At 40.6% G+C, this 27,316-nt stretch overlaps 1 protein-coding gene, 1 long non-coding RNA gene and 1 pseudogene across 8 annotated transcripts in view; 1 reads left to right on the forward strand and 2 right to left on the reverse strand.

Moving 5' to 3' along the window:
- Positions 1–596: 596 nt before the first annotated feature.
- On the reverse strand, positions 597–3,432 carry LOC129476896 (THAP domain-containing protein 5-like; annotated as a pseudogene). Its single transcript, XR_010121435.1, has 2 exons — positions 3,304–3,432; positions 597–3,183 (listed from the first exon to the last, which is right to left on the reverse strand). The product of XR_010121435.1 is annotated as a THAP domain-containing protein 5-like (transcript).
- On the forward strand, positions 2,984–14,470 carry LOC134736936 (uncharacterized). Its single transcript, XR_010121438.1, has 3 exons — positions 2,984–3,025; positions 10,180–10,329; positions 14,195–14,470. It is a non-coding gene; the product is annotated as an uncharacterized lncRNA (long non-coding RNA).
- NCAPG2 (non-SMC condensin II complex subunit G2) overlaps positions 10,897–27,316 on the reverse strand; it is an 84,039-nt gene continuing 67,619 nt past the window's right edge. For all 6 annotated transcript variants that reach the window (XM_055269732.2, XM_055269730.2, XM_055269736.2 and 3 more), the window contains 4 exons: positions 25,924–26,027; positions 24,985–25,085; positions 23,755–23,854; positions 10,897–11,301 (listed from right to left, as the gene is read on the reverse strand). In XM_055269732.2, coding sequence (XP_055125707.1) covers positions 11,250–11,301; positions 23,755–23,854; positions 24,985–25,085; positions 25,924–26,027 — 357 coding nt within the window. In that variant the 3' untranslated portion in view covers positions 10,897–11,249. The remainder of the gene's footprint in view (positions 11,302–23,754; positions 23,855–24,984; positions 25,086–25,923; positions 26,028–27,316) is intronic.

Consider the following 27,316-nt stretch of genomic DNA (forward strand, 5'->3'; position numbering starts at 1 on the left):
GCTTTAGTAGTAGGAATAAGCTAGTCTTAGAGTAAAGGTTGCTCTATACCGACACTAACAAAGCTTAAAAGTAATCCTCAGAAGGATCCAACTGATTCCAGGTAACTTAACCATATGCCAGAACAAACTCTAACACTGTTTAAAGGTATACAACAAAAGCCAGCAAACAATGATATAAAATTTATGATGTCCATCAACTATTCAAAAATCTATTCAAAAATGTCTAGTAATTCAAAAATTACTAGAAACACAAAACAATAACAACAAAAAAGTAACAAATAGCTCGGAGAAACCAGAAAAGATATAGACCAGAAATGACCGAATGAACAGACAAGGACATTAAAACAGTTATTATAAATATGTAACATATAGTTTAAAAAGGTAGAGAAAAAAATGAACTTAACGAGGAGCTATTAACATGACTCAAAAGTAGCTCCTGGAAATGAAAAATACACAAAGAGGAAAAAACTGGGAAGAAATAAAAAGAGCATGAAGAAGCCACAGAAAATACCAAGCAGGATAACGCACATGTAATTGGAGCTAGAGGTAAGGGAAAGGTTGTTGAAGAAATAATGGCTGAAGATTTTTGTTTTTTTTCTTTTTTTTTGCCAGAGTCAACTTTTATTGAGCACCTCCTATATTCCAGAACCAAAAACATGTTTGTTCCTTACAAAATTCTCAAAGCCACTCTTTAAGGTAAGTAATAGTATGTTCTACTTAACAGATGAGAAAACTAAGAATCAGACTGATAGAACTTCCTCAACATTATAGGCAGAAACATAATTATATTGACTGCCAATTTTAAGAAAACATCTATTTGTCACATTGGTGTCATTACTAAACTCTTTGCTTTTACAGTTTTCTTAAAATCATGTGAATATAAACAGTATTTTTATTTACATTACCATCACTTCTCTTTCCTAGGAGAAATTATTTGTCTAAGATCATGAGCACTTATGTATAATTTCTTGCTTATAAATTTTAATAAAATATACATAAGTGGGAATGTACAGTATTAAGTATTACTCTATTATTCTGGAATTTAACAATGAATAAGCACATATTTTAAAGGCCACACCTACTAAGAAACATACAAACTGTGATTTCTAAAATATATTTAAAATTAACCTCATTAAAATTTTTGGTTTATAAATATAACTGTATAAATACAGAACGTTTAGCTTAGATGACTATGTATTTGATGGTTAGCCACATATAAGTTACCGAAATACATATTCTTTCAAGTTTGAAGTACCTCTCCTAAGAACTGGGCTAATGGGGTGGTTCCTTAGTTTAGTTCAACTGGAATAAAATTATAAAAGTTCTATCTTGGCCAGGCGCGGTGGCTCACGCCTGTAATCCCGGCACTTTGGAAGGCCGAGGCAGGTGGATCACCTGGGGTCAGGAGTTTGAGACCAGCCTGGCCAACATGGTGAAACGCCGTTTCTACTGAAAATACAAAAATAAGCTGGATGTGATGGTGTGCGCCTGTAATCCCCGCTACTCGGGAGGCTGAAGCAGGAGAATCACTTGAACCTGGGAGGCAGAGGCTGCAGTGAGCCGAGATCAGGCCACTGCACTCCAGCCTGGGTTACACAGCCAGACTCCATCTCAAAAAAAAAAACACAAAAAACAAAAAACAAAGGTTTATCTTCCTTTCTATTACAGATAATATAACTGTAATATGTAACTACAGCCAAAAGGTCAAACACCACAGAATTCAATAAATATTGAAAATAATACATAGTTAATATCATCAAATTCTGGCCAACTTCTAGTATTAAGTAGATATTATCTTACAGAAAATGTGTTCTAATAGAAATATCTTAATAAAAAAGGGAAGGAACTATAAAGAAGTAGACAATTAGAAATCTAGTAAGTGCTTATTTTACAAATTAGGGACTGAGGCACAATCATAAGTAACTTGCCCAAGTCATATGCCAGCAGTAGAACCAGGACTGATTCCTGAACCTGACTTCTAGTCTGTGCTCTTTGAACACTTCTTTGTTTTCTCATGTTATAACTGAATCCTTTTATGTGCTAAATTTTAATTTGGAAAATTATCAATAATAAAACTGCTTTTCTCTCCAGCCCAACACTCTGGTCTTTCTTAAATGAGCATTACAAGAATAGGATACAGTTCATAGCTTCACAACACTCTCATAGGTTCATTAAGATGAGAACTTTATAAGGGAAAAAGTTCACTTTACATGTAGTTTGGTTTGGCTGGAAAAAGCTTATTTAACAGCCATAGTTTTAAAACCTAGTTATTCTATATCATAGTGACTTCATATGTTGTAAAACGGTTTTCTATAATCTTGACATTTTCTTCAGATAGCCAGTTGTCCTTCTTTAGCTGCCTTATAAGAGCTTCCAAAGACTTCAATCTACCTAGTTTGTTGCTCTTTTAACTCTAGAAGAGTTATCTTTGAATGTAGCTTAGAGACTTTCTGCCAAAGATGTTCCCTATTTATATCTTGTCTGCAGTAAGAATGTTCAATTTGTAAAACTTCTGTCCCATAGTCTACATCCTTATACAAAGAGTCTTCGATGTCTATGTCTTCCATTTCCGTAGTTTCTTTCTGTGCAGATATAGAAGAATTAACTGAAGGTTTAGAATTTTCGGCAGGTACAAAAATGGCAATAACAGATTCTTTGTGTTTAATTCTTCAACTGTTTGATTAATTGTGCTGAATAAGAATGGATTTTCCTGTGCTGACTTTATTTCCATGGAATTACTTGTAAAATTTGGATTAGCAAGATGACTAGAAGTTACTTCAAGAACTTCTTGGGTTTCCAAAGATTGATGAATACTTTCTGAATTTGGAGTTGTCAAAGTAATAGTTGTAGAATTTAGATTCCCAAAACGTGTGAAAACCATCTATACCTGTATCTTGGTTAACTGATGTTTCCAAGGTAGATTCTGGTTTCCCAGTATGTTGTTTAACTAGATTAAGAGTTAACATGTAATTTTGTATACTTCCTGTTTTAGGAGCTGGTGGCTTAACCAAGGAAGATGAATGAAGTAAGTAATTCTGGATGTTGAGGGGGCACATTTGTGTTAACTATATTTTTCTTTGTCTCATTTAATACAACTGATTCTTCTGACTTGGCCTTTGGGCATACTTCTTTCTCATCTTCCAAGTTTTTCTTCTGGGATATTTTTTTAGAAGGGTCTTTTCCCTGATTGTCTTCAGGCAAAGAAAATATTGTTGGAACTGCAGTTTGTTTTAAATATCGAATACCCCATCTGATGTCAAGAGAGTCAGGAGTAAAATGGTCACTATAGAAACTGGTATTTACTGGGAACCCGTGAATCTTGCTTCATATTCTTTAACCATTTTTCCAGTCTTTCTTTGTCATGTAGAGGAAATGGATAAAAACTCAGCTTCCGGTCTTTATTGTTTCGTCCCTGGCAGTTCTTACAACAAATAGCTGTGCAATAGTGGGGCATCACTCGGGTGAGGCCCCAGGAGACCAGGGCCGGTGAGGGGTGCAGGGCGGCCCTCCTCACTGAGGCTGCGCCACAGGTCCAGAAGATTTTTCAAATTTAATAACTAAAACCCAACACATTCAAGAATTCTAATAAAACCTAAGCTGAAGAAACATGGGGAGAACCACACCCAAATACATCATAATCAAATTGCTAAAAACCAGTGATAGGCCGAGTGTGTTAGCTCATACCTATAATCCCAGCACTTTGGGAGACCGAGGCAGGTGGATCACTTGAGGTCAGGAGTTCAAGACCAGCCTGGATAACATGGTGAAACCCCGTCTCTACTAAAAATACAAAAATTAGCTGGGCTTGGTGGTGCATGCCTGTAATCCCAGCTACTTAGGAGGATGAGGCAGGAGAATTGCTTGAACCCAGGAGGCAGAGGTTGCAGTGAGCCAAGATCACACCACTGCACTCCAGCCTGGGATGACAGAGCAAAACTCTGTCACAAAACAAAACAAAACAAACAAACAAAAAAGTGATAAAGAGATCATGAAGGCAGACAGAGACACGAAGGTGGGACTGGCAGTAGGATGTTCATCAGTAACCAAACAAGCCACAGTAAAACATGCTTAAACTCTTGGGAGAAAAATATCAACCCAGGATTCTCTTTCTAGCAAAAATACCTCAGAAACCAACCTAGGCAAGATGGCAAACCCGTCTTTTTTTTTTTTTTTTGAGACAAAGTTTCGCTCTTGTCACTCAGGCTGGAGCACAATGGAGCGATCTTGGCTCACTGCAACCTCCGCCTCCTGGGTTCAAGCGATTCTCCTGCCTCAGCCTCCCGACTAGCTGGGATTACAGGCGCCCGCCACCACGCCTGGCTAATTTTTGTATTTTAGTAAAGACGAGGTTTCACCATGTTGACCAGGCTGGTCTTGAATTCCTGAACTCAGGTAATCCACCTGCCTCGGCCTCCCAAAGTGCTGGGATTACAGACGTGAACCACCACGCCCGGCCCAAATCCCTGTCTTTACAAAAAAAAAAAAAAAAAAAGCCAGATGTGGTGGTACATGCCAGTACCTCCAGCTGCTTGGGAGGCTGAGGCAGGAGGACTACTTGAGCCCAGGAGGTCAAGGCTACAGTGAGCCATGATTGCGCCTGGGTGACAGAGCAAGACACTGTCTCTAAAAAAATTTTTTAAACCTTCAAAAATGAAGGCAAAATACTCTTCCAGATAATCAAAAGCCAAGAAAACTCATAACTAGCAGATATATGCTAAAGAGATATTAAAGAAAGCTCTTTAGAAGAAAGAAAATGATACCATACGGAAATCTGAAACTGCACAAAGGAAAGAACGTTGCCAGAAATAGTGAATATGTGGATAAACTTAAAAGACAATTTTCTCTCATGTTTAAATCTTTTAAAAAGTTAATTAACAGTTTAAAACAAAAATAATGACAATGAATTTTGGGAATAACATATGTAGAAGTAAAATGTATGACAATGATAGCACAGTGAACAGAAGGTGGAGGTAAGCTGCTAAGTTTGTGTGCAACTCATGAAGGGATACAATATTTTTTGAAGGTAGATGCGTTAGTTAATAGATGCAGGCCAGGCGCAGCGGCTCATGCCTGTAATCCCAGCACCTTGGGAGGCCGAGGCAGGCGGATCATGAGGTCAGGAGTTCAAGACCAGCCTGGCCAAAACAGTGAAACCCCATCTCTACTAAAAATACAAAAAAATTGGCTGCACATGGTGGCAGGCACCTGTAATCCCAGCTACTCAAGAGGTTGAGGCAGGAGAATCGCTTGAACCCAGAAGGCGGAGGTTGCAGTGAGCCAAGATCACCCACTGCACTCCAGCCCAGACGACAGTGTGAGACTCTATCTCAAAAAAAAAAAAAAAAAAAAAAAAAAAGCATAAAAAGGATTTGACAAAATTTTAACACCTACTCACGGAAAAAAAATTCTCAGAAAACTAGGAATAGAAAGGCACTTCCTCATCCTGATAAAATGCATCTATAAACAACCTACAGTTTATTGAGCTGTGGAAGACTGAACGCTGTGCTGTGGAGACCGGAACAAGGCAAGAGTGCCTGCTCACACCACTTCCAGGCTACATTTTACTAGAGGTTCTCACCGCCACAAAAAGGAAAAGCAATAAAAGCATCCAGACTGGAAAGGAAGATGTAAATGGCATTTATTTTTAGATAACCTGATCATCTGAGTAGAAAATATGACAGAGTCTATAAATAAACTACCACAAGTCATCAATGAGCTTAGAAAAGTAGAATACAAAGTCAACATACAAAAACAAACTGCCTTCCTCTATTCCAGTATAAACAATTAGAAGTTGAAAATTTAAAAATACTACCATTTACAACAGCTCCATAAAACACAAAATACGTAGGGATAAATTTAATAAAACATACGGAAGACCTATATCATGAAAATGACAAAATATTGGGAGAAATTGAATGTCTGAAAAACTAGACCATGGTCATGGATCAGACAACTCAACACTGTTGAGTATCAATTCTCCCTCTGCCCAAGCAGCTTCGCAGCCTAGCCTCAAACCCTTTCTTTTCCTTTTTCTCTTCCCCTTCCCAGTCTCAAGATACAACTTTGAGACAAACTGCATACGTGTTACCTTTCATCTTGAAATACAGCCTTGGAACGTGCTGTGAACCTCCACTCCCCTCCATTTTTATTTTTTGAAACAGTCTTGCTCTGTCGCCCAGGCTGGAGTACAATGGTGCAATCTCCGCTCACTGCAACCACCGCCCCCTGGGTTCCAGCTGCCTCAGACTCCCAAGTAGCTGGGATTACAGGCGTGCGCCACCACGCCTGGCTAATTTTTTGTATTTTTAGTAGAGATGGGGTTTCACCATGTTGGCCAGGCTGGTCTGGAACTCCTGACCTCAGGCAATCCACCCACCTCAGCCTCCCAAAGTGCTGGGATTACAGTCGTGAGCCACCGAACCCGGGCCCTCCACTCTCCTTCTTTTCCCACTGTATGCTCCCATGCTTTATGCACATTTATTTACCCAGATACTAGTTAAGCACACACCATGCTCTCTTATCTGGCCATTTATTTGCTTAGCAGCTTCAGGGGTCGGGTCCTAAAAGGGACTAGGCAACTCCGGAATTCTCTTTCCAACAAAAGATTACTTGAAGGCCGGAACCCTCTCCTGGCTGAAGACAGACTACAAGATTGACTGTGATTAATTTATAACCTGGTAGGATGCACAATGGTGCCGGCCCCTTCACCAAATGGGACAATAATTCAAGAAGGGCCACTGAAGCAAGTCACGCCGCCTGGCACCTCTTAGCCCCCCTTGCCTCTTCTGCATTCCAAACCCTTTCTGTAAAACCTTGCATTCCCTCCACAAACTGAAGAGTGGAACTGCTCTTCCCCTTGCCTGCACGAATAATAAAGGAATATCACTCTTTCTCATCATAACTTACTATTTTGCCTTCTTTCCATAAGTGGCCGGACTCTTTTTGTGAATTAATCCCCAGCTTGATCTGTAAATTTAGTGTAATCACAATCAGAATTGTACTGCATGTTTTCTTCTGTAGAAATTGACAAATTGATTCTACAATGTATATGAAAAGGCAAAGGAGCTAGAAAAGCCAAAACCACATCAAAAAACAGAGAGCCAATTGGGGACTTGCAATTCACAATTTTAAGACACAGGTACAGCTCAAATAAAAAGGACCCTGGGAACTGGCGTAAGGATGGCCGTAGCTCAGAGCACAGAACAGACTCCAGGAAGAGCCCACACATGTATAGCCAACTGCATCTTGACAAAGATGCAAGGTGATTTCATGGAGAAAGAAAGGGTGCAGGAACAACTGGATAATCATATGGGGAAAAACCAAAAACAACAAACTGAACTTGGACTCCACATCCAAGATTAACTTAAAATGGATAACACACCTAATCATAACAGCTAAAACATAAACTTACACAGCAGAGCTTCTCAACATCGCACCATTGACCACTGGGCTGGAATGACTCTTTGTTGCAAGGGCTGTCCTGTGCCTTCTACCTGAGGCGTTTTGTGGCAACCCAGCCCGCCAAGACACATGTGCCACTGACGGAAAGGGGGGCAAACTCATGCCCAGCTGAGCCCTGCTGGTCTAGATGAAGGGCAGGTCCAGAGATGTATCATGGAGTTCCTTGATAAAAATATTACCTTCTAATGGTGCAGGGACTACTAGATATCCATATGGCATAAATAAATAAATAAATCCTTACCTCATACCATACATAAACATTAATTCAAAATGGATCACAGACCTAAACACAAGAGCAGAGCTTTTAGGTTTCAATAAGGAGATAATAAAAGCAGCCAGAGACACCAATGTAGAAATAACAGTAAGATTCTCATCAGTTAACTATGCAAGCCAAAATAAAACATGTTATTTCATACAGGACACAAATAAACATGGTTTTTTACATGTCTTTTTATATAGAACACAAAAAGCACAAACTACAAGAGTATAACTGATAAACAGGACTTCTTCAAAATTAAAATTTCCTATTTGAAAGACACCATTTTAAAAAATTAAAATAGGGCCAGGTGCAATGGCTCACACCTGTAATCCCAGCACAGAGGTCAGGAGTTTGAGACTAGCCTGGCCAACATGGTGAAACCCCATCTCCACTAAAAATACACACCAAAAAAATTAGCCAGGCATGGTGACACGCACCTGTAATCCCAGCTATTCGGGAGGCTGAGACAGGAGAATTGCGTGAACCCAGGAGGCAGAGGTTGCAGTGAGCCAAGATCGTGCCATTGCACTCCAGCCTGGGTGACAGAGCGAGATTTGGTCTCAAAAATAAAATATAAAATAAAATAAAAATAGGAACAACGTACTGTAATACCTAACCCTAATAAAAGACTTGCATCCAGAACATCTGAAGAAGGCTTAAAATGCAACAAGACAAACAACGCAATAATACAACAAAAACAGATGAGAGACTTGAGCTGGTATTTCACCAACACAGATACATAAGTGAAGTGTGCAGCCATCAGTCCTCAGGCAACGCAAATTAAAGACACCATGAGTTACCACTACACAACCAACAGAATGAAGATAAAAACACTGAAAATAATCATTGTAAGGGAGGATGTGGAGGAACTGATAGGAATATAAAATGTTACAACAACTATGGAAAATAATTTGTGAGATTTGTTAAAGTTAAATGTAGACTTAACATATTAACCAGAACTTCCACTCCAAGAAACTGACCCAGTGAAACAAGCCCACACAGACTTGTATACATGAAGGTTCCTAGCAACTTTATCTGCAATAGCCAAACGACCATCAATAGAGATAAACAGCCAAAGGGGAATCAATAGGTGAATGGGCAAATAGCCAAACAAACATCAACAGGTGAATGGATAAACAGCCAAATGACCCTCAATAGGTGAATGGCTAAGCCACCACAGTGTGGATGAATCTCAAGGCTGTGACAGTGTGGGGCCGGGTCCCAGCAGCCGTTGTAACAAACAACCCTCAACAGGTGAATGGCTAAGCCACCAAAGTGTGGATGAATCTCAAGACTGTAACAGTGTGGGGCCGGGTCCCAGCAGCCGCTGTAACAAACTTCACATGTTTCTGATGCATATTAAAGCCTGAAAACCACTGATCTAGACAATCAGAATAATTTAAATTACAATTATTGCTGTCTTTGGCCACCCAACATCTATTTATTTTTTGTTCTGGGATCTCTCCCCTTGAGTCTTGGTGAGTGGTGAAGAATGTCTCCTGATGCAGGGAATATTTAAATGTTTAAAGTGGTGAGTATTTTGCCTTCCCGGCCATGCGGCCAGGATTCTGCCAGTCTTTGGCTGAGGAGTGAGTGCCACAGCAGGGGTGGGGCAGCTCCCAACCTCTCGCTACCCCTCTAGCTGGGTGCAGAAGTGACACTGGTGTTGGAACATTGCAGGTGAATTCTGGGAGCAGAAGTGCTAATTAAAACGTCAAGTGCCTGGTGGCAATCACAGGGATTCATCCTCAGACTAGCTGTGAGTTATGGCTTTCAATTATCAAGACTGAGTTCTCCAAAGACACTGGGGGCTTAAACAATGTAGGCTCGGGAATGTAGCTCAAAACTGTAGATCCTCACAGTCCAACATGACAGTGAGAGCTCCATCCATCACAACCCCATTCCAGGCAGAATGTAAGAAAGGCAAAGATACACAGATAACTTTTAAGGTGCCCATGACAACTTCACTGTTATCTTACTGGAAGCACCTGGACACATGCCCACATGTAGGTGCAAGCAATGCTGGTGAATGTGGTCTTTATTCAGGAAGGGCATGTACCCAGAGACAAAATCAGAGATAGTATTTCTGGGGAAAAAGAGGAGAATGAATAACAGGGGAGAAACCAGCAATCTCTCCCTCACATACTCAATCGCCAGTCTTAGATTTGCACAAACCCTTCCAAATAAATGACTCTATCTGATAGAACTGTATTTCCGTTATCAATGTCACTCACTAATTCAGAATATGGTTTAGTCAGCCAAGATGTCTAGAAAGTCATATTTTCAAAATTATCTGAATTAAGCTGTAATATTATTCCACTCCCCACCTTCCATTTCTCAGATCCCTTGGCAAAATCTTACCCTGAATGCTCATAACTACAGTAAGTAGTCCACTTCTTGTACCCTCTTAGAGAAATACAGGCACAGAAACACTGGCATTTCTTTACTTTTTTGCTCAGGGGCTGAGGACAGAATAAGCACGAAATTTAAGCTGCACTAATTTCCAACCATGAGGTGGTCCACGAGGGCCCACAGGATCAACCGTGACACAGAATCTTTGACTAAGAGTGCCAGGAGCATGGGGCCATGAAACAACTGGCATCCACCAGGTAGGCGAGAGGTCAGGGTGGCTTAGGAGGCTGTCAGCACCACTGCTACCAGAACAGCTCTCAGAAAGAAAAGACCAGAGTAACAGTGGTTTGCCTTTAGGCTGAGCTACTTGGTGTCTGTGCTGCTCACATTCACAGCCACAGGACCCATCCCAATACCCATAGAGGCAACATGAAGGTTGGACCCGGAGACTGCTGTGGGCCCTGCCCTGGGCTCTCCACTCAGGGAGTATCACAGCACCTCACTCCTGGCCATAAAGGTGGATTTTAATACTTTCTCCTTTTTTTTTTGAGACGGAGTCTTGCTCTGTCGCCCAGGCTGGGGTGCAGTGACGTGACGTCAGCTCACTGCAACCTCTGCTTCCTGAGTAGCTGGGATTACAGGCATTCACCACCACACCCAGCTGATTTTGTATTTTTAGTAGAGACGGGGTTTCACCATGTTGTCTAGGCTGGTCTTGAACTCCTGACCTCAAGTGATCTGCCTGCCTCAGCCTCCCAAAGTGCTGGGATTACAGGCGTGTGCCACTGCGCCCGGCCCCTAATATTTTCAAATAAACAAATGGATGTTGTCATTGCTTTATTACTCATAGTTTCCAAGCAATATTACATATATAAAAGTCATTTTAAAAACAACCAGGTTTGCTAGAAAAGTGTTTTTTCTTGGAATCATGGATTTCTACACCATTCATACCTGGAGTCCTTCATATTAAATATATTATTTATGCAGGCACTAGGCAAAATTGAAGAAGTTTTGAGTTATCTACTCCATAACCCCCACCTTCCCACACTCCCACAAAAAAACCCCACCCTCTCCCTATTATATGGGTTATTAACATTAAAAACAATAGGAAAATACACAGGCATTTCATTTTGAATCCCTTTTCCCTATTTTTACATGTCTGGAGATGTTGGCTTGGTTATGAATTCAGAAGTTCTCCCAGAGTTCTTGATGATGATTCATAGAGAAATCTGAAACACAAATAAAGAAATATTTAGCTACAGAAAAAAGCGACCAAATTATCCAAATGTACATTTTCAAAAATATAATCTAAAAATGGTTTGCAACCGTGCATTTAAAAACAAAGTTGAAATAATCTATAGATGTTTCATTAATTGTTTCTCTTATGTAAAATGGAGTCAGAATCCCCACAGGAGTCAGGACACACGGCACTGGACCGCAGGCTTGGGTTGACGGTGGACACCAAGCACTCCCAGGCAATGAAACGTGCTCACTGGGCAGTGTGCTATGCTGGTGAGCAAATAGGACGTGTGTTCTTCCTTTCCAGCACCCACAGTTCTGAGCCTATTTTTCTATTACACAAGAAAACAAGATAAATAAAAACTATGTGACCTACCAAGACACTCTACTACCATGACATTTACCTACTACCTCTAATAACCTGAGGCCTTTAGAAAAACCTCACCTTCCCACTCCCCTGCCCTGCATCCCTGTCCCTCAAGGCGAGACTCTTCCTCCTCACGTCCTCCCCAGCCCCACCTAGGCCGCGGCTTTGGCTGAGATCACTGAGTACTTTCCTTGCCAGACGTTGTCCTCACTTCCCTGGCAGTGTGCCGATTTTAAGAATCATTATTAGACAGGTAGCATATCACCGTTCCTTTAAATACACATATTTACAAAGTGCATGGCTCACCATGACTTCCCTTTTTTACTGTCCCACAACTCCTACATGGTTCCAATGCATGCTTGTTTGATTGCAGTGCACTCCAAAGTAGTCTCCTCAGAGATGCAATACAGAAAAGCTCATCTCTGAATTCCTCCTGGACATGAATATCTACCTTTCACTCCAAATGAATCTCAGCGAGATTTAAAACTCTTACAATCCTATTGTCTTCCTGTGTTCAGCACTGCAAGTGAGACTCATGTCTACCCGGTCTCCACCTTTGGAGACAGACTGCTGTCTACCACAGCCCCTGTAATGTCAATGCCAGTCACATGCGTTATTTTACATTTTCCAGTAATCACATTGAAAGAGGTCAGAGTACAATGGATCAAGACCTTGTTTCTTTTTATTTTTTTAAGCAAAATTCATCGTAATATATTTCATTTAACCCAATATATCCAAAATGCTTCCACTTGTAATCAATATAAAATTATTTATGACATAGTTCACATTCTCTTTTCCATACTGTCTTCAAAACCTGCATGCACTTTATATGAGGGCCACACTCAGCTTAGACTCACCAGGTTTCACTGTATTGGCCTGCATGAATCTAGAAAAATTTTAAGATTTTCTCTTTATTCCTGGAATTTAGGAATTTTATCCATAATTATTTAGCCATGATTTTTTTTCCCATCAATCCAGAATTTAGTGAAAGAAAAAAGGGAATCTGCATATATTTCTTTAGCCCTGGGGAATCTCATCCTATCGCTGTTGAATCACTGCTTCTCCTTGATATTAGGTCTCTTGGGCCTTTTCCCCCAAGTCTATCCCCAACCTCGTGACCTCTCCTCGTGAGTATTTATGTTCTATGTTCTGAGACATCTCTCCAAATTGACCTTTCTGGAATTTGACTATCAACAGGGACCATCTCTGCAGTGTGTCTGTGACACGTTAGCTCTAGACTGTCCTTTTGGGGTTACAGTTGACTCTTCCTCAAAGACTCTTATTACTCACCCACCACTATCACCCTGGAAATGCCTGGGCCACCCTCTGTGTGGTTATTTCTGCCTGTGATGAACTAGGGGTGAGGGCACCGCTATGTGGAGGCCACCATGCAGCGACACAGGAGATTCTGGGTGCCCCACGGCTCCTTCCCTCTCCCAGCCTCACTGGGACTCTACTGGACCTGCTGCCTCAGGGTCTCCTGCCCATTCCCTGAGTCACCCAAGGAGAAGAGAGTGCTCTCTGTCCACAGCCCAGGTTCCGCCCACCTGTCAGCCCAGCAACTGCCTGGCTCAGCAGCAGCCAGAGACAAGACAGACGGGAACAGGCCCAGGAAGTCATGAACCCTCCAAAATCTAAAATTATTATTATTTTTTGAGACAGGGTCATGCTCTGTCACCCAGGCTGAAGTGCAGCAGTGAGATCACAGCTCACTGCAGCCTTGACCTCTCGGGCTCAAGCAATCCTCCCAGCTCACCCTCCCAAGTAGCTGGGACTATGGTGCACACCACCACACCCAGCTGATTTTTTTGTATTTTTTGTAGAGATGGGGTTTTACCAAGTCTGGTCATGAACTCAGCTTAAGCAATCTGCCTGCCTCAGCCTCCCAAAGTGTTGGGATTACAGACACCATACCTGGCCTAAAATTAATTTTTAATTACTCAAAAATAATATTGTCTCCTTAAGTGAACATGAATTTAAAAATACTTTAGAGAAAAATGTTAGGTTAAAAGCACAGTTAACCCTCACTATTTGTGGGAGATGTGTTCCAGGACCCCCCCAGATACTAAAATCCGCAGATGTTCAAGTCCCCGGTGTAGTGTTTGCATAGTCTACCCACATCCTCCTGTATGCTTTAAATCATCTCTAGACTACTTACAATACCTAATACAAGGTAAATGCTATGGTAATAATTGTTATATTGTCTATATACTATATCGTCTATATTGTTCTACTATACTAATAGTTGTTATACTATATACTATATCGTTTATACTATACTGTTATATTATATTAGGGAATAATGACAAGGAAAAGTCTGTTCATATTCAGTAGAGGCACAACCATCCATTTTTGTCCCAAATATTGTCAAACTGTGGTTGGTTGCATTTACGAACGTGGAACCCATGGATACGCAGGGCCAAGTGTTCTCATTTACCAGGTAGTAAAGAGCTACTCACACTGACCTAAGTCTAGACTGGCAACAAGTATGACTCTTTATCGTTCTCCTTTAATAGATGAGCTAACTGAGGCAGAAGTGGTAAAGCAGACTGCCCGTGACCACTCAGCTGGGACCCAGGCCATTTTTCTCCTGCTGCTGGAACACTACTGCAGCACTAAAAAGATATTCCACATACTTCAAATTTACTCTTTCTTCTATTACCTGATGAAAGAACTGAATACACTATGTAAACCAGAGAAATAAGAATACTAAAGAACAAATGAAGAAAACAAAATGAAGGAATTTTAAAGTTGGAAGGGACAGTGACAAAAAGCTTAGACAAAAAGCTCCCTGGGCCAGGGTTCTCCTGATATGTAACAAGACACGCAGACCAGACGATGTGCAAGTCCCCTCAGCACTAACATCTGTAAAATGTGTCAAACACCAGGACTCAAAACTTCGCCACCTTTCCTTCTGTCTATGTCAGGTTAGGATCACATGTTGGTGATCACAGCCACAAGAAACACAGCAGAATCAATTTTCTGAGAAAAACAATAAGATAAAAAGACAGTGTCTGTATTTATTAAAGGGTGGTTTTATATATGAATACTTTTAAATTATCCACACCAAGTTCATTGGGTATGGATGATAGAAGCATACCACTAAATAAGCTATAAAAAGCATCCAGCCTCAAATTCGTTTAAAAAAAAAGACTGTTAAAATTAAAGCGGAATAAAATGAATTGATATTCATTTATCAATACCTGATAACAAAAGAGAGGCCACTTTTTCAGGGAGTACTCTTTCCCTTCAAGGTTTAATGTTGGCACCTACATTATTGTACTATTAAAGTTGCCTGCAAGTAGAGGCACAATTAATATTGGCAAGTCATTTGCTTGTAATATGATTAGTGGGGAAAATTCATGAGGTAACACAAACCTTAAGAAATATATTATTTATATTTGTAATTTATTTCAAATTACAAATTTATTACTATCTTGATACTATTTATGAAAGCAATAAATTTAACATACTTGACATTTAAATGCACCAGTGCATTGGCAAATGCATGTTGTTTCTCCTCAAAAAATGTCCAGTTTACAATATGCTATACGGGATGAGCCAATTAAAATGCAATGAGATGCCGATTTTTATTAAGCACCCAAAAGACCAGTCAACAGAATACTAGCCCTGAAAACTAGATCAGTTGTTAAGAAAACGTGCACTTTTAAATCAAGCTCCACTGCCTAAAACATTAATTGGAGCAAGGGGTTCCCAGATTCTTAAAGATGTTTACTTGCTTTAATGTCTCTAGTCCAACATTAAGTCAATAATATTTTAAAATACAGTCTTAAATCTTAATTGTTTATCTTCCATTAGATTGATTTTTCTTGTTTCATCAATTTGTCAGATTGATTTTTGCAGACACTGGTTTCTCTACAGTTTGCTTCTTGCATATTTAATAAGAAGCCAGTATTTCACAGTCCCGACCTATTTATTTTCTAGGATGTTTCCTTCTTAAAGGGAGGAGCTCTTTTTTTCATCTGTGTATCAGCTTAGTAGAGAGGATGGCATGCAGGTGAATAATGGAGAAACAAAACGCTCCATGCCCAGTGTTCTGTTCGTGTCCTTTTCCACATTGTAAGTTCTGAATTTCTCAGGTCTTTTCTTCTCTCAATGTAACTAACACAGTTCAAGTAGTTAGCCCGAAACTAAGTGTAAGTGGAAATGGAAGGCATTCCTAGTAAGAAACCAATGTTCCTCTTCCCTTTCATCTTCAGAATAGTATACACTATTCTATATCCAAATAAACCTTCCTTGGCAACATTATTTCCTTCTTTTTTTTTTTTTTTTGAGATGGAGTTTCACTCTTAATGCCCAGGCTGGAGTACAATGGCTCGATCTGGGTTCACCGCAACCTCCGCCTTCCGGGTTCAAGTGATTCTGCTGCCTCAGCCTCCCAAGTAGCTGAGGTTACAGACATGTGCCACCATACCTAGCTAATTTTTGTACTTTTAGTAGAGACGGGGTTTCTCCATGTTGGTCAGGCTGGTCTTGAACTCCCGACCTCAGGTGATCCGCCCGCCTCAGCCTCCCAAAGTGCTGGGATTACAGGCATAAGCCACTGCGCCCAGTCAACATTATTTCTAATAAAGAAAAATGCTTGGACTTTTGAGGTTGTTACTACATCCTGTGAAAACAATTTAACATTCTTACAGTTGGTAATTCTGGTCATCTTGTTAAATATTTGTGTCTGATGAACCACTTACATCATTGCCACTTATTTTCTGAAATGCACAAGTGCTCCTCCGTCATCCCCAAATCAGACCACTGCCCTAAAAACAAGCTCCTAAGGCCAATAGTCTATTGGGTTTCTTCTTCTTCTTCTTTTTTTTTTTTTCTTGAGATGGAGCCTTGCTCTGTCGCCCAGGCTGGAATGCAGTGGTGTGTCTCGGCTCACTGCAAGCTCTGCCTCCCGGGTTCACGCCATTCTCCTGCCTCAGCCTCCCGAGTAGCTGGGACTACAGGTGCCCGCGACCACGCCCAGCTAATTTTTTATATTTTTAGTAGCGATGGGGTTTCACCATGTTAGCCAGGATGGTCTCAATCTCCTGACCTCGTGATCCACCTGCCTCGGCCTCCCAAAGTGCTGAGAGAGTTTCTTCTTAAAATATATAGTTGCAAAGTCTAACCTGATTAAAACTAGCATAGTGGACACTCAATCATTTTTAGAATAAAGTACATAATTGAATGCATTTCATTCACTCAGTCGCTAGGAGCCCAAACCCACCCACCTGCTTTAGTGCCCAGTTCAACGTCCCATCACCATGGGGTGCTGGAAGGTCACTGGGGAAGGAGGGGACTTTCTCCAGGTTTCCGTAAGGCCCCCCTTTCTCCAGCAGACTCTGACAGCACAAGCAGCACACCAGACAACTACCCCTACAAGCCCCCACCCGATCCGAGCCATACACAGGAGCCTGCAGGACTCAAGAGAGCAGGCTTTCCAGCTCTGGCTCCAGCAGCTCCCCCAGCACCTTCCCTGGGATGGCTCCACATCCCCCCGGCCCACCACCCACCCAGGTGAGTGGATGTCCTCAGGTCCCACAGAAGGCCACTAGCAATTTCTTCCATGTAGGAAGCCAGGTCTCCCTGTCGGGGTAGGGGGGCTCCTTCCTTGGCAGTGCTCACCTAGGGTTGGAGGTGTTCTCTTCATCTGCTACTCCTGTATTCTCTAGAGTTCTCTTTAACTCTCACTAGCCAATAACCCATCGTGCCAACTCCCTATAAAAATCCCTGACACTCGGCTGGGCACGGTAGCTCACCCCTGTAATCCCAGCACTTTGAGAGGCCGAGGCATGCGGATCACTTGAGGCCAGGAGTTCAAGACCAGCCTGGCCAACATGGTGAAACTCCGTCTCTACTAAAAATACAAAAATTAGCCGGGTGTGGTGGTGCATGCCTGTAATCCCAGCTACTCGGGAGGCTGATGCACAAGAATTACTTGAACCTGGAAGGCAAAGGTTGCAGTGAGCCAAGATCACACCACTGCACTACAGCCTGGATAACACAGGGAGACTCTGTCTCAAAAACAAACAAAAAAATCCCTGACACTGAGCTTTCCCTATCCGAATCACTGCGTGGTTTTGGTCTCCTCCTGGAACCTGACAAACACACAGAAAAACATTGTTTTTTGTTTGTTTGATTTTGAGACAAGTCTTGCTCTGTTGCCAAGACTGGGGTGCGGTGGCACAATCTCGACCCACTGCAAACTCCGCCTCAAGCAATCCTCCCACCTCAGCTGTCCATGTAGCCGGGACTATAGGCACATGCCACCACACCTGTCTAATATTTGTACTTTTTGTAGAGATGAGGTCTCACTGTGTTGCTCAAACTGGTCTTGAACCCGAGCTCAAGCAATCCACCCACCTTAGCCTCCCATAGTGTTGGGATTACAGACGCGAGCCACCATGCCCAGCCAACATTGTTATCTCAGTACCTGACAAAGTGGACTAAAGAGAGACCCTTTATTAAAATAAAAGGGTCAATTAAGAACATACAGCAGTTCTAAACTTACATGCACCTAATAACAGGACCATAAAATATATAATGTAAAAGCAGTCCTAAATAGGATACTTGGACAAATTCACAAGCATAATGAGAAATTTAACACAAGTCTCTGTAGAATAAGTAACAAAAAATCAGTAAATACATAGAAAATTTGAGGTAACACAATTAACGAACGTGAACTGATCAGGTGGCACTCCACCTCTCTAAAACACACACTTCTATGCACAAGCACTCACAAATGCTATGTGTGAGCCACAGAGCCAGTCTCAGACATACAATAAAAAAAGACAAAATGGTGTTAAAAAAAAGAAATGGTGTTAAAAGCCACAGTAAACATAAACATCATATCAAGTATAAAACCACACACACTTTGCTCTTCATCTGGACAATGCCCAAAATTATACTGAGGTGTTGGGGTGGACTGATACCTTCAAACAGGGAGAGAGGGGCCATGTTCAGGAGGTGTATTCCTTGATTTAGGTGGTGTCTGAATTTTTTTTTTTTTTAAGACAGGGTCTCACTCTGTCACCCAGGCTGGAATGCAGTGACGTGATCTCGGCTCACTGCAGCCTCAACCTCCTGGGCTCAAGCGATCCTCCCACCTCAGCCTCTTGAGTAGCTGGGACCACAGGTGCGTGCCACAATGCCCAACTAATTTTTGTATTTTTTGTAGAGACAGGGTTTTGCCACATTGTCCAGGCTGGTTGCAAACTCCTAGACTCAAGCAATTCACCTGCCTTGGCCTCCCAAAGTGCTGGGATTACAGATGTAAGCCACCGCACCTGGCCTGTGACTGCATTTTATGACAATTAATTCAGTGGTACACATATTATTTACATTCTTTTCCATATGTATATCTCAATGAGTAAATTCTATTCTATTAAAATTAGTAAACAAAGAAAAACCACAAGCCATTTTGTTAATAAATTTAAAAATCTAGACCAATGCAAGAAATTGTAAATTACCAAAATTTACTCAGCAGTAACAGGAAATCAGATCCAACTACTAACATAAAAGAAATAGGGAAAAGTCATCCCAGATTTCTGGGGGTATGTTGTTCCACAGCATCAGATGTAATTTAAACTGTTCCACAACACTGAAAAGGGAGAAGTTACCAACTAATGCTGAGAGCAAAACTGGTAGAGGTCCTACTGAAAAAACAAAAACAAAACACTACAAAACAAAACAACCAACAACTATTTAATCTTATTTCAAACCTAATGCAAACATTCTCAAATAAAATATTAGCAAACAATTCAAAAATGCGGCTGTTTTGATAGAACGAACTATCCAAGAACTGTGAGACAATTGTAAAAGGTGTTAACATGTGTAATAAGAATTTCAAAAGAGAGAAAGGAACAGAAGAACTATTTCAGACAATAATAACTGAGAATTTATCCAGGAAGCTCAGAGAATACTGAATAGAATAAACGCCAAAAAAAAAAAAAAAAAGAAAAAAAGAAAACTACACCTAGGCATATCATATTCAACCTACAGAAAAATCAAACAAAGAAAAAGTATTGAAAGAAACCAGATAGGGAAAAATACACCTTATCTACTGAGGAGCAAAAAAAGAATTATATCCTATTTCTCAGATACCACATGAGCCAAGAAGAAAGTATAGGGAAATGTTTAAAGTACAGAGAGTGGCCAGGCACGGGGGCTCACCGTTGTAATCCCAGCAATTCGGGAGGCTGAGGCGAGTACACCACTTGAGATCAAGAATTCGAGACCAGCCTGGGCAACATGATGAAACCCTGTCTCCACTAATACAAAAATTAGCTGGGTGTGGTGGCAACATGCCCGTAATACCAGCTACTCAGCAGGCTGAGGTACAAGAATCGTTTGAACTTAGGAGGCGGAGGTTGCAGTGAGCTGAGATCACACCACTGCATTCCACCCTAGGCAACAGAGCAAGACTCTGTCTCAAAAAATAATAATAATAAATTAAATAAAGTACAGAGAGAAAAAAATTGATCAACCTAGAATGATACACTACATAACATTATCCCTGCAAAGAAATAAAGTAGAAGTAAAAGACTCTCTGACAAACCAAAATTAAGAGAATTTGTTGCCAGTAGACATGACTTGAAAGAAGCATTAAAAGAAGTTCTCTGGAGGGAAGGAAAAGAATATAGGTCAGAATTTGGATCAACACAAACAAAGGAGAAGCATCAAAGAAGGAGTAAGTGAAGGTAAATAAAAACTTTTATTTTTCTTATTCTTAAATAACCTAAGATGTAGTTTGTTCAAAATAATAATAGCAACAATATATTCAATTATGTATGCTTATGTCTGCTTATACCTAAGCAAAATGAATGACAGCAACGATATAAGGAAAGAGAGGCAAGGATTAGGATTATTTTGTTATTATAGGGTACTCACCCTACCTGTAAAGTGGCATAGTGTCATCTGAAAGCAAACGTGGATTAGTTATAAATGAAAACTCCAACTCTAAAGCAACCACTAAGAAAGATAAAAACAAATAAAAATTCCAACTCTAAAGCAACCACTAAGAAAAGTTAAAAAAAAAAAAAAGTATAACTGATATGCTAGGAAAGAAAACAGCATCATAAAATGTTCAGTTAAAACCACAAAAGAAAAGGAGTGGAAGACAGAAATAGGAACAAATAACAAGGGGAACAAATAGAAGACAATAACAAATATGGTGGATATTAATCCAACTATATCAATAATCACTTTGAATATGGTATATATGCACCAATTTTAAGACAGATTGTCAGAGAAGATCAAAAAACATGACCCATTTATATACTGTCTATTAAAAAACCACTTTAAATATAAAGACACATATAGATAAAAATTACATTAGCTGAGTCTGGTGGTGTGTGCCTGCAGTCCTAGCCAATTGGAAGACTGAGGCAGAAGGACAGATTGAGCCCAGGAGTCCAGGAGTTAGAGCTCAGCCTGGGCAACATAGCAAGTCCTCATATCTTGAAAAAAAAAAAAAAAAAGGAAATGAATGGAAAAAGATATATCCTGCTCATTCTAACCAAAACAAAGCAGGAGTAGTAGTATTAATTTCAGGCAGAGCAGAATTCACAGTAAGAAGAATTATCAGAGATAAATAAGAGCATTACATAATGAAAAGATGGTAACAATCATCAATGTGTGGGCCTAACAACAGAGCATCAAACTACGTGAGGCAAAAACTGACAGAACTGCAAAAAGTAATAGATAAGTCAATTATTATAGTTGGAGACTATAACACCCTCTATCAGATCCAATAGGTAGAAAATTAGGAAGGACATAGTTCAGCCCAACAACATTGTCAATTGGAGATAATGGACATCTACAGACTACTTCATCCAGCAACAGTAGAATACACATTCTCCTCATGCTCACATGGAACACTCACCAAGAGAGAACACATTCTGAGCCATAAGACACACCTCCACGAATTTAAAAGAACAGAAATAATACAATGTCTGCTCTCAGGCTACAATGGAATTAAAACAGAAATCAATAACAGAAAGCTGGAAAAATCCCCAAACACTTAGAGATTAAACAATGCAACTAAATAGGTCAAAGACGAAATCACAAGAGAAATTTAAAAATATTTTGAACTAAATAAAAATGACAGCACAGTTTATCAAAAATTTGTGAGATGAATAAAATGAAAGCAAGAATGATGGAAAGGCCAAACATGGTGGCTCACACTGGTAATCTCAGAACTTCAAGAGACCACAGGAGGATTATTTGAGCCCAGGAGTTCAAGGACAGCTTGGGCAAACATAGTGAGACCCCACCTCTGCAAAAAAACCTTTCATCAGCTGTGCATGGTGGCACATTTCTGTAGTTCTAGCTACTTGGGAGGCTGAGATGGGAGAATCGCTTGAGCCTGGGAGGTTAAAGCTGTGATTGTGCCACTATACTCCAGCCTGGGTGACAAAGCAAGACTCCATCTCAAAACAAAAAACAAAACAAAAGAAAAACTGATGGGAAGAAAAAGGACAAAAAGAGAAATAGAAAAAAAAAGTTTTTTAATGCGGGATGAAGCAGTGCTTAAAGGAAAATTTATAGCACTGAAAGTACATATTAGAAAAGAAGAAAAATCTAAAACAATCATCTAAACTTCCACCTTCGGAAAACAGAAAAAGAAGAGCAAATTAAATCCTAAGTGAGAAAAACAGAAACAGTAAAATCTAGAGCATAAATTAATATACTTGAAAGTAAGAAATCAACAGAAAAAAACAGAAACCAAAAGCTAGTTCTCTGAAAATATCAATAAAAATTGATAAACCTCTAGCCAGGCTAACTAAGCTCTCCAGCTTCCAGAGTAGCTGGGATTACAGAAGCGTGCCACCACACCCGGCTAATTATTTTATTTTTATTTTTTATTTTGATTTATTTTTTTCAAGACGGACTCTTGCTCTGTTGCCCAGGCTAGAGTGCAGTGGCGCAATCTCAGCTCACTGCAACCTCCACCTCCCAGGTTCATGCAATTCTTCTGCTTCAGCCTCCCAAGTAGCTGGAATTACAGGCACCTGCCACCATGCCCAGCTAATTTTTGTATTTTTAGTAGACACAGGGTTTCACCATGTTGGCCAGGCTGTTCTCAAACTCCTAGCCTCAAGAGATCCGCCTGCCTTGGCCTCCCAAAGTGCTGAGACTATAGCCATGAGTCACCATGCCCAGCCTAATTTTTGTATTTTTAGTAGAGATGGGGTTTTACCATGTTGGCCAGGCTGGTCTCGAACTCCTGGATTACGGGCGTGAGTTACCGTGCCCAGCCTACAAACCAAATTTTCTAGTGAAGTGAGCATTAAGTGTATTGTGTCTATAGAACAGGCTGACAGTCTATAAAAAACCACACTTTGGAAGTTTATTCACAAATTAGCAATTTCTGATTTGGAAAACCTTTCTGCAGAGGAAGTAGCTATGCAGAGTGGTTTGTTTCCCAGGCAAAGGTGAATTTCCTAGTGCAGAGCTTTACAACGCTTCACCTATTTAGCTCATAAAATAGCAAGAAAAAATTCTTTGTGGTTGATCTAAAAGTCAAACACAATTCAAAACCGAGTCTATAGTAAAATGCAGTGCATACCAAACAGCACACAGCAGCAAAAACACCCAGCTGGAAAGCAGCCCTACGAATACACTGGTAGCCTGTAGGCTGTGCGTAGCAATGGGCTGTCCAGCAAGGGGGAAATTACACACATCTCAGAGGCTCTGGAGGGACCGCCCATCCCCATGTGGGTATTTGTCCGCTAGATGTCTATCCTTGGGAAACGCCCATGGTTTCAATAATGCAGCAACCACCAAAAACAGTGTCTGATTTTAAAACCAAATAAAATAAGTTTGTATGCCCTCACTTTTCTACAGTAGAATTTTGCAAATGACAGTTTTGTTTTGTTTTTGAAGACAGAATTAGTAAGTAAATTAAACATAAGCTAAAGGTCTTTGCCAACAGAAATGTTTCTCTCCTTACAGTCCCCAGTCTCCTAACCACTTGGGTGTAAGCAGCAGAAATGAAAACACAACCTCATGCAGACCCAAAGAAGAATGAGCAGTTTTAGATGATCACATCTGGTGAATATCTCTGCTTTACCTTTCAATGCTGTCCTCTTCCAAAGTAATTTCCATGAATGTCTTTAGTTTTCTGTGAACAGTGGCTGCAACCTCCCTCACTTTTGAGCTTTTATGTTTACCTGGGAAAATTATATTAAAAGACAGAAAAGATTTTAACATCACTACACAAAGACAAACACTCTGCTACACATGTGGTACAACTTCCCTAAGCTGGGCCTCCCTATCCTTCCCTTTGAGGTAACCTACATACTGACCTGTGGAATAGTAATTCTCCCTTCTATAGGGATGTTGTAAAGATCAAACAAACGTTTACTGGGAAGACGACTTCAAATGGACCTCACCCCATGAAGCCATGAGAGGAAGGATTATGTCCATGCCAGCAAACCACTCCTGTTTCAGAGTCCTTCCCCTGTTTAACTATCACAGGTAGTTAAGGATGTATTAAGGGCAAGGCACCTGGCAGCATCCAACATCCATCCTCAACATTGTCCTGGTGGTGATCTCAATGCAGGGGAGTCCCTGAGGGAAGTCTTTTCTTATGCCCAACCTGGGTCAAACTAGTTAAGGAGTATTCTTATCAATCTGCAGATATCCTATCCATTTAGGCTTACAGGGAGAGTTTGTTTCAATAGGAGCACTCCCTATCTACAATGTATCATCTTTGAAAATAATTTCAACATTAGTAAAACTGAGCAAATAATACAGAAAGGTAAAGGCAGTCACCCTGCAGGGATGTTACTACATTTTATACTGAGCTAAGCATCTTATACATACCTCCAATTATTTTCCCAGTACTACTTGAACTGGTTGGGATATTCAGAATAGGCAAGGCTAAGGCTTATGAGAAATAGTAGATAGATCAAATATTAACACCAAAATATCCATCATCAACCAAAATAAATTCAGATTTTAAGATACAGGTAACACATCAAATCAACAGAAATTCAATGCTGAGGCACACAGAGGAACACTTAAACAGGCCTAGTGGCAAAAGGTGAAAATGAACAGGACCTCCACCACTGAAGAGTGAGCAAGCTGATATAAAAACAGATGCAGGGTGGGCTAAGGAGAGGAAGCCCAGGTGGACAGCACTGTGTCCAGCACATGAGAAGGCAGGGAGTGGAAAGGCTGGGGGACACCTGAGCTGGCCAGGAGTAGCCGAGTGCAGGGGCTGATCCCCAGCATCCCATGACAGCACCTGTGAGGTGCACCAGCCACCTTCCAGATGATGGAGGGGAATGTAACCAACCTGCATTAATAACCAGGATAATATGCACAGCAGCCGTGAGGCACACAATGCCTTCAATATCATTAGAAGCCACACAAGCCTTTAATTCATCCAAAAATGACCTGCAACAAAATCAACAAACATCAAAATTACTGTATCATGTAGACCCTAATACATTATAGCAGAAGAAGTACAGCCAAGGTTCAACCACAACCACAAACCCCAGTTTGCAGGGGACATGGGAAGCTGACTGAACTCACCCCATGCTTTTCATGGAGAGTGTGCCAGATTGTACAGTGAGACATTAAAACCAGAGGATGCTGCTGGGAACAGGGATGCTGTGCTGAGTGAAAAAGGCTACTCTGTATACCCTCAGTGCACACAAAAAAGATTTAGTATGTTGTTAAAAGATGACTCATAGCTGCTAAAGACGGTGCTTTTAAAAGTTTTCATTGAATGTATCTGCTATTAAAATTCGACAGGTACCAGACATCTACAAAGCAATTCCCTCTGTAGCCTGTCAGCCCTGCGTGCACCACAGCAAACCCTGCAATTCTGATCAAGTGACATATGGACTGGAAAATGAGTAGCAGCTGCGTGTTCAACGAAAATGGCACTGGTATTTAACCTTGTCAAGTGTTTTGAAAGCACACTTGGTAAGAAGTATTTTACTAAACATTAACATTCTATGTTCTCCCTTAACTGAATTTAAGTTATGAGAAGCATAACTGAGACTATTTAAATGAATATTCTTTAGAGAAAGTTAGAATTTTTCTCTGTGTAAGTTTAATGTAAATATTTCTAATTACTGATAAAATAGAGAAAAAATTATATGAAACATTTTTCTCACAGAAAAGAATATAGCTTTGAAAAACTTGAGAGTAAAAGGAATAGAACAAAAGCTGCTGAGAGCTTACAGCCACGATGAGTGTTTCAGGACAGTAAAGAGAAAGTGATTACCTGACCACATTCGAAGACTTTATTATTATTCCTATTAAACACCTTGAAAATGGTGGAAGATCAGAAAGATGCTCTGGAGGGGTAAGCTCTTCTATGTCAGAAACCTAAAAAAGTTCCAGATCAGCAAGTTGTAAACGGAGACTAGGCTTACTTACTTGTAAATTACATTGCTTTGGGTTTTCTTCAACACCTAAGAAAAACTTTCCAGAAATTCAAAAAATTATATTTATTAACTGTTGAAATGTCTACAATAATTATGAATAATCTATTATTATAAACATAAGTGTGCTGGGTGTGGTGGTTCACACCTGTAATTCCAGTGCTCTGGGAGGCTGAGGCAAGAGGATTGCTTGAGGCCAGGAGTTCAAGATCAGGCTGGTCAACATGACAAGACCCTGCCTCTATAACAAAATTTTAAAATTAGCTGGGCATGGTGGTGCATACCTGTAGTTCCAGCTACTTGGGAGACTGAGGCAGGAGGATCACTTCAGCCCAGGAATTTGAGGCTGTAGTGAGCCATGTATCATGGCACTCCAGCCTGGGTGACAGAGCGAGATCCTGTCTCAATATGACAAAATAAATAAATAAATAAATAAATAAATAAATAAATAAATAAAATGAACGAAAGTCCTTATTCAGTGAGACAAAAATAAGGAAAAACAGACATATTACTCAATGAGTCTTTCATCAAAAAATCTTTATTTTGTTATCGTCTACTGTAAATAATTGCTTTTATGCTAAATAAATTTAACATTGTACTCCTGTCTAAATCGGCGTTTCTCAATCTCAGCACTACTGACCTGACCAGCTCGTTCTTTGGGGGATTGGGGGGCTGTGCTAGGTGCTGTTGGAGGCTGAACAGCATCCCTGGCCTCCACCCACTCAATGCCAGGGGCACGTTGCCCACCCCCTCACCCAGTTGTGCCAAACAAAAATGTTCCTACACATCACAGTGGCCCCTGCAGGGCAGAACCCCACAGTGAAGTAATGTAAGTTTAGAGCCACAAGGGCACCTGCCTGGACCTGTGCTCTTAATTATCAGCCTTGTGAGCTTCAGTGAGCCTTTCACCATGAATTCCACATGCTCCTCAGAAAGTCCAAGTACAGAATTCCTGCTCCAGGTGGAAACTTATGCCTTTGTTTTCCACCTGTAATAGCTGAGACATAAGTATGCCTATCTTACCCCTGTATCTCTCCACCACTGTGTTTGGCCTGATTCTTGGCTATCTTAGGAGATTTCATTTAGGCATGACTAAACAACACTGCTTTTTTTTTTTTTTAAGAGACATAGTCTCACTCTGTTGCCTAGGCTGGAGTGCAGTGGCACAATCACAAATCATAGCTCACTGCAGCCTTGAACTCCTGCCTCAGTCTCCCGAGCAGCCAAAACTAC

Source organism: Symphalangus syndactylus, chromosome 6 (genome assembly GCF_028878055.3).
Source record: "Symphalangus syndactylus isolate Jambi chromosome 6, NHGRI_mSymSyn1-v2.1_pri, whole genome shotgun sequence".
Lineage (NCBI taxonomy): Eukaryota > Metazoa > Chordata > Mammalia > Primates > Hylobatidae > Symphalangus > Symphalangus syndactylus.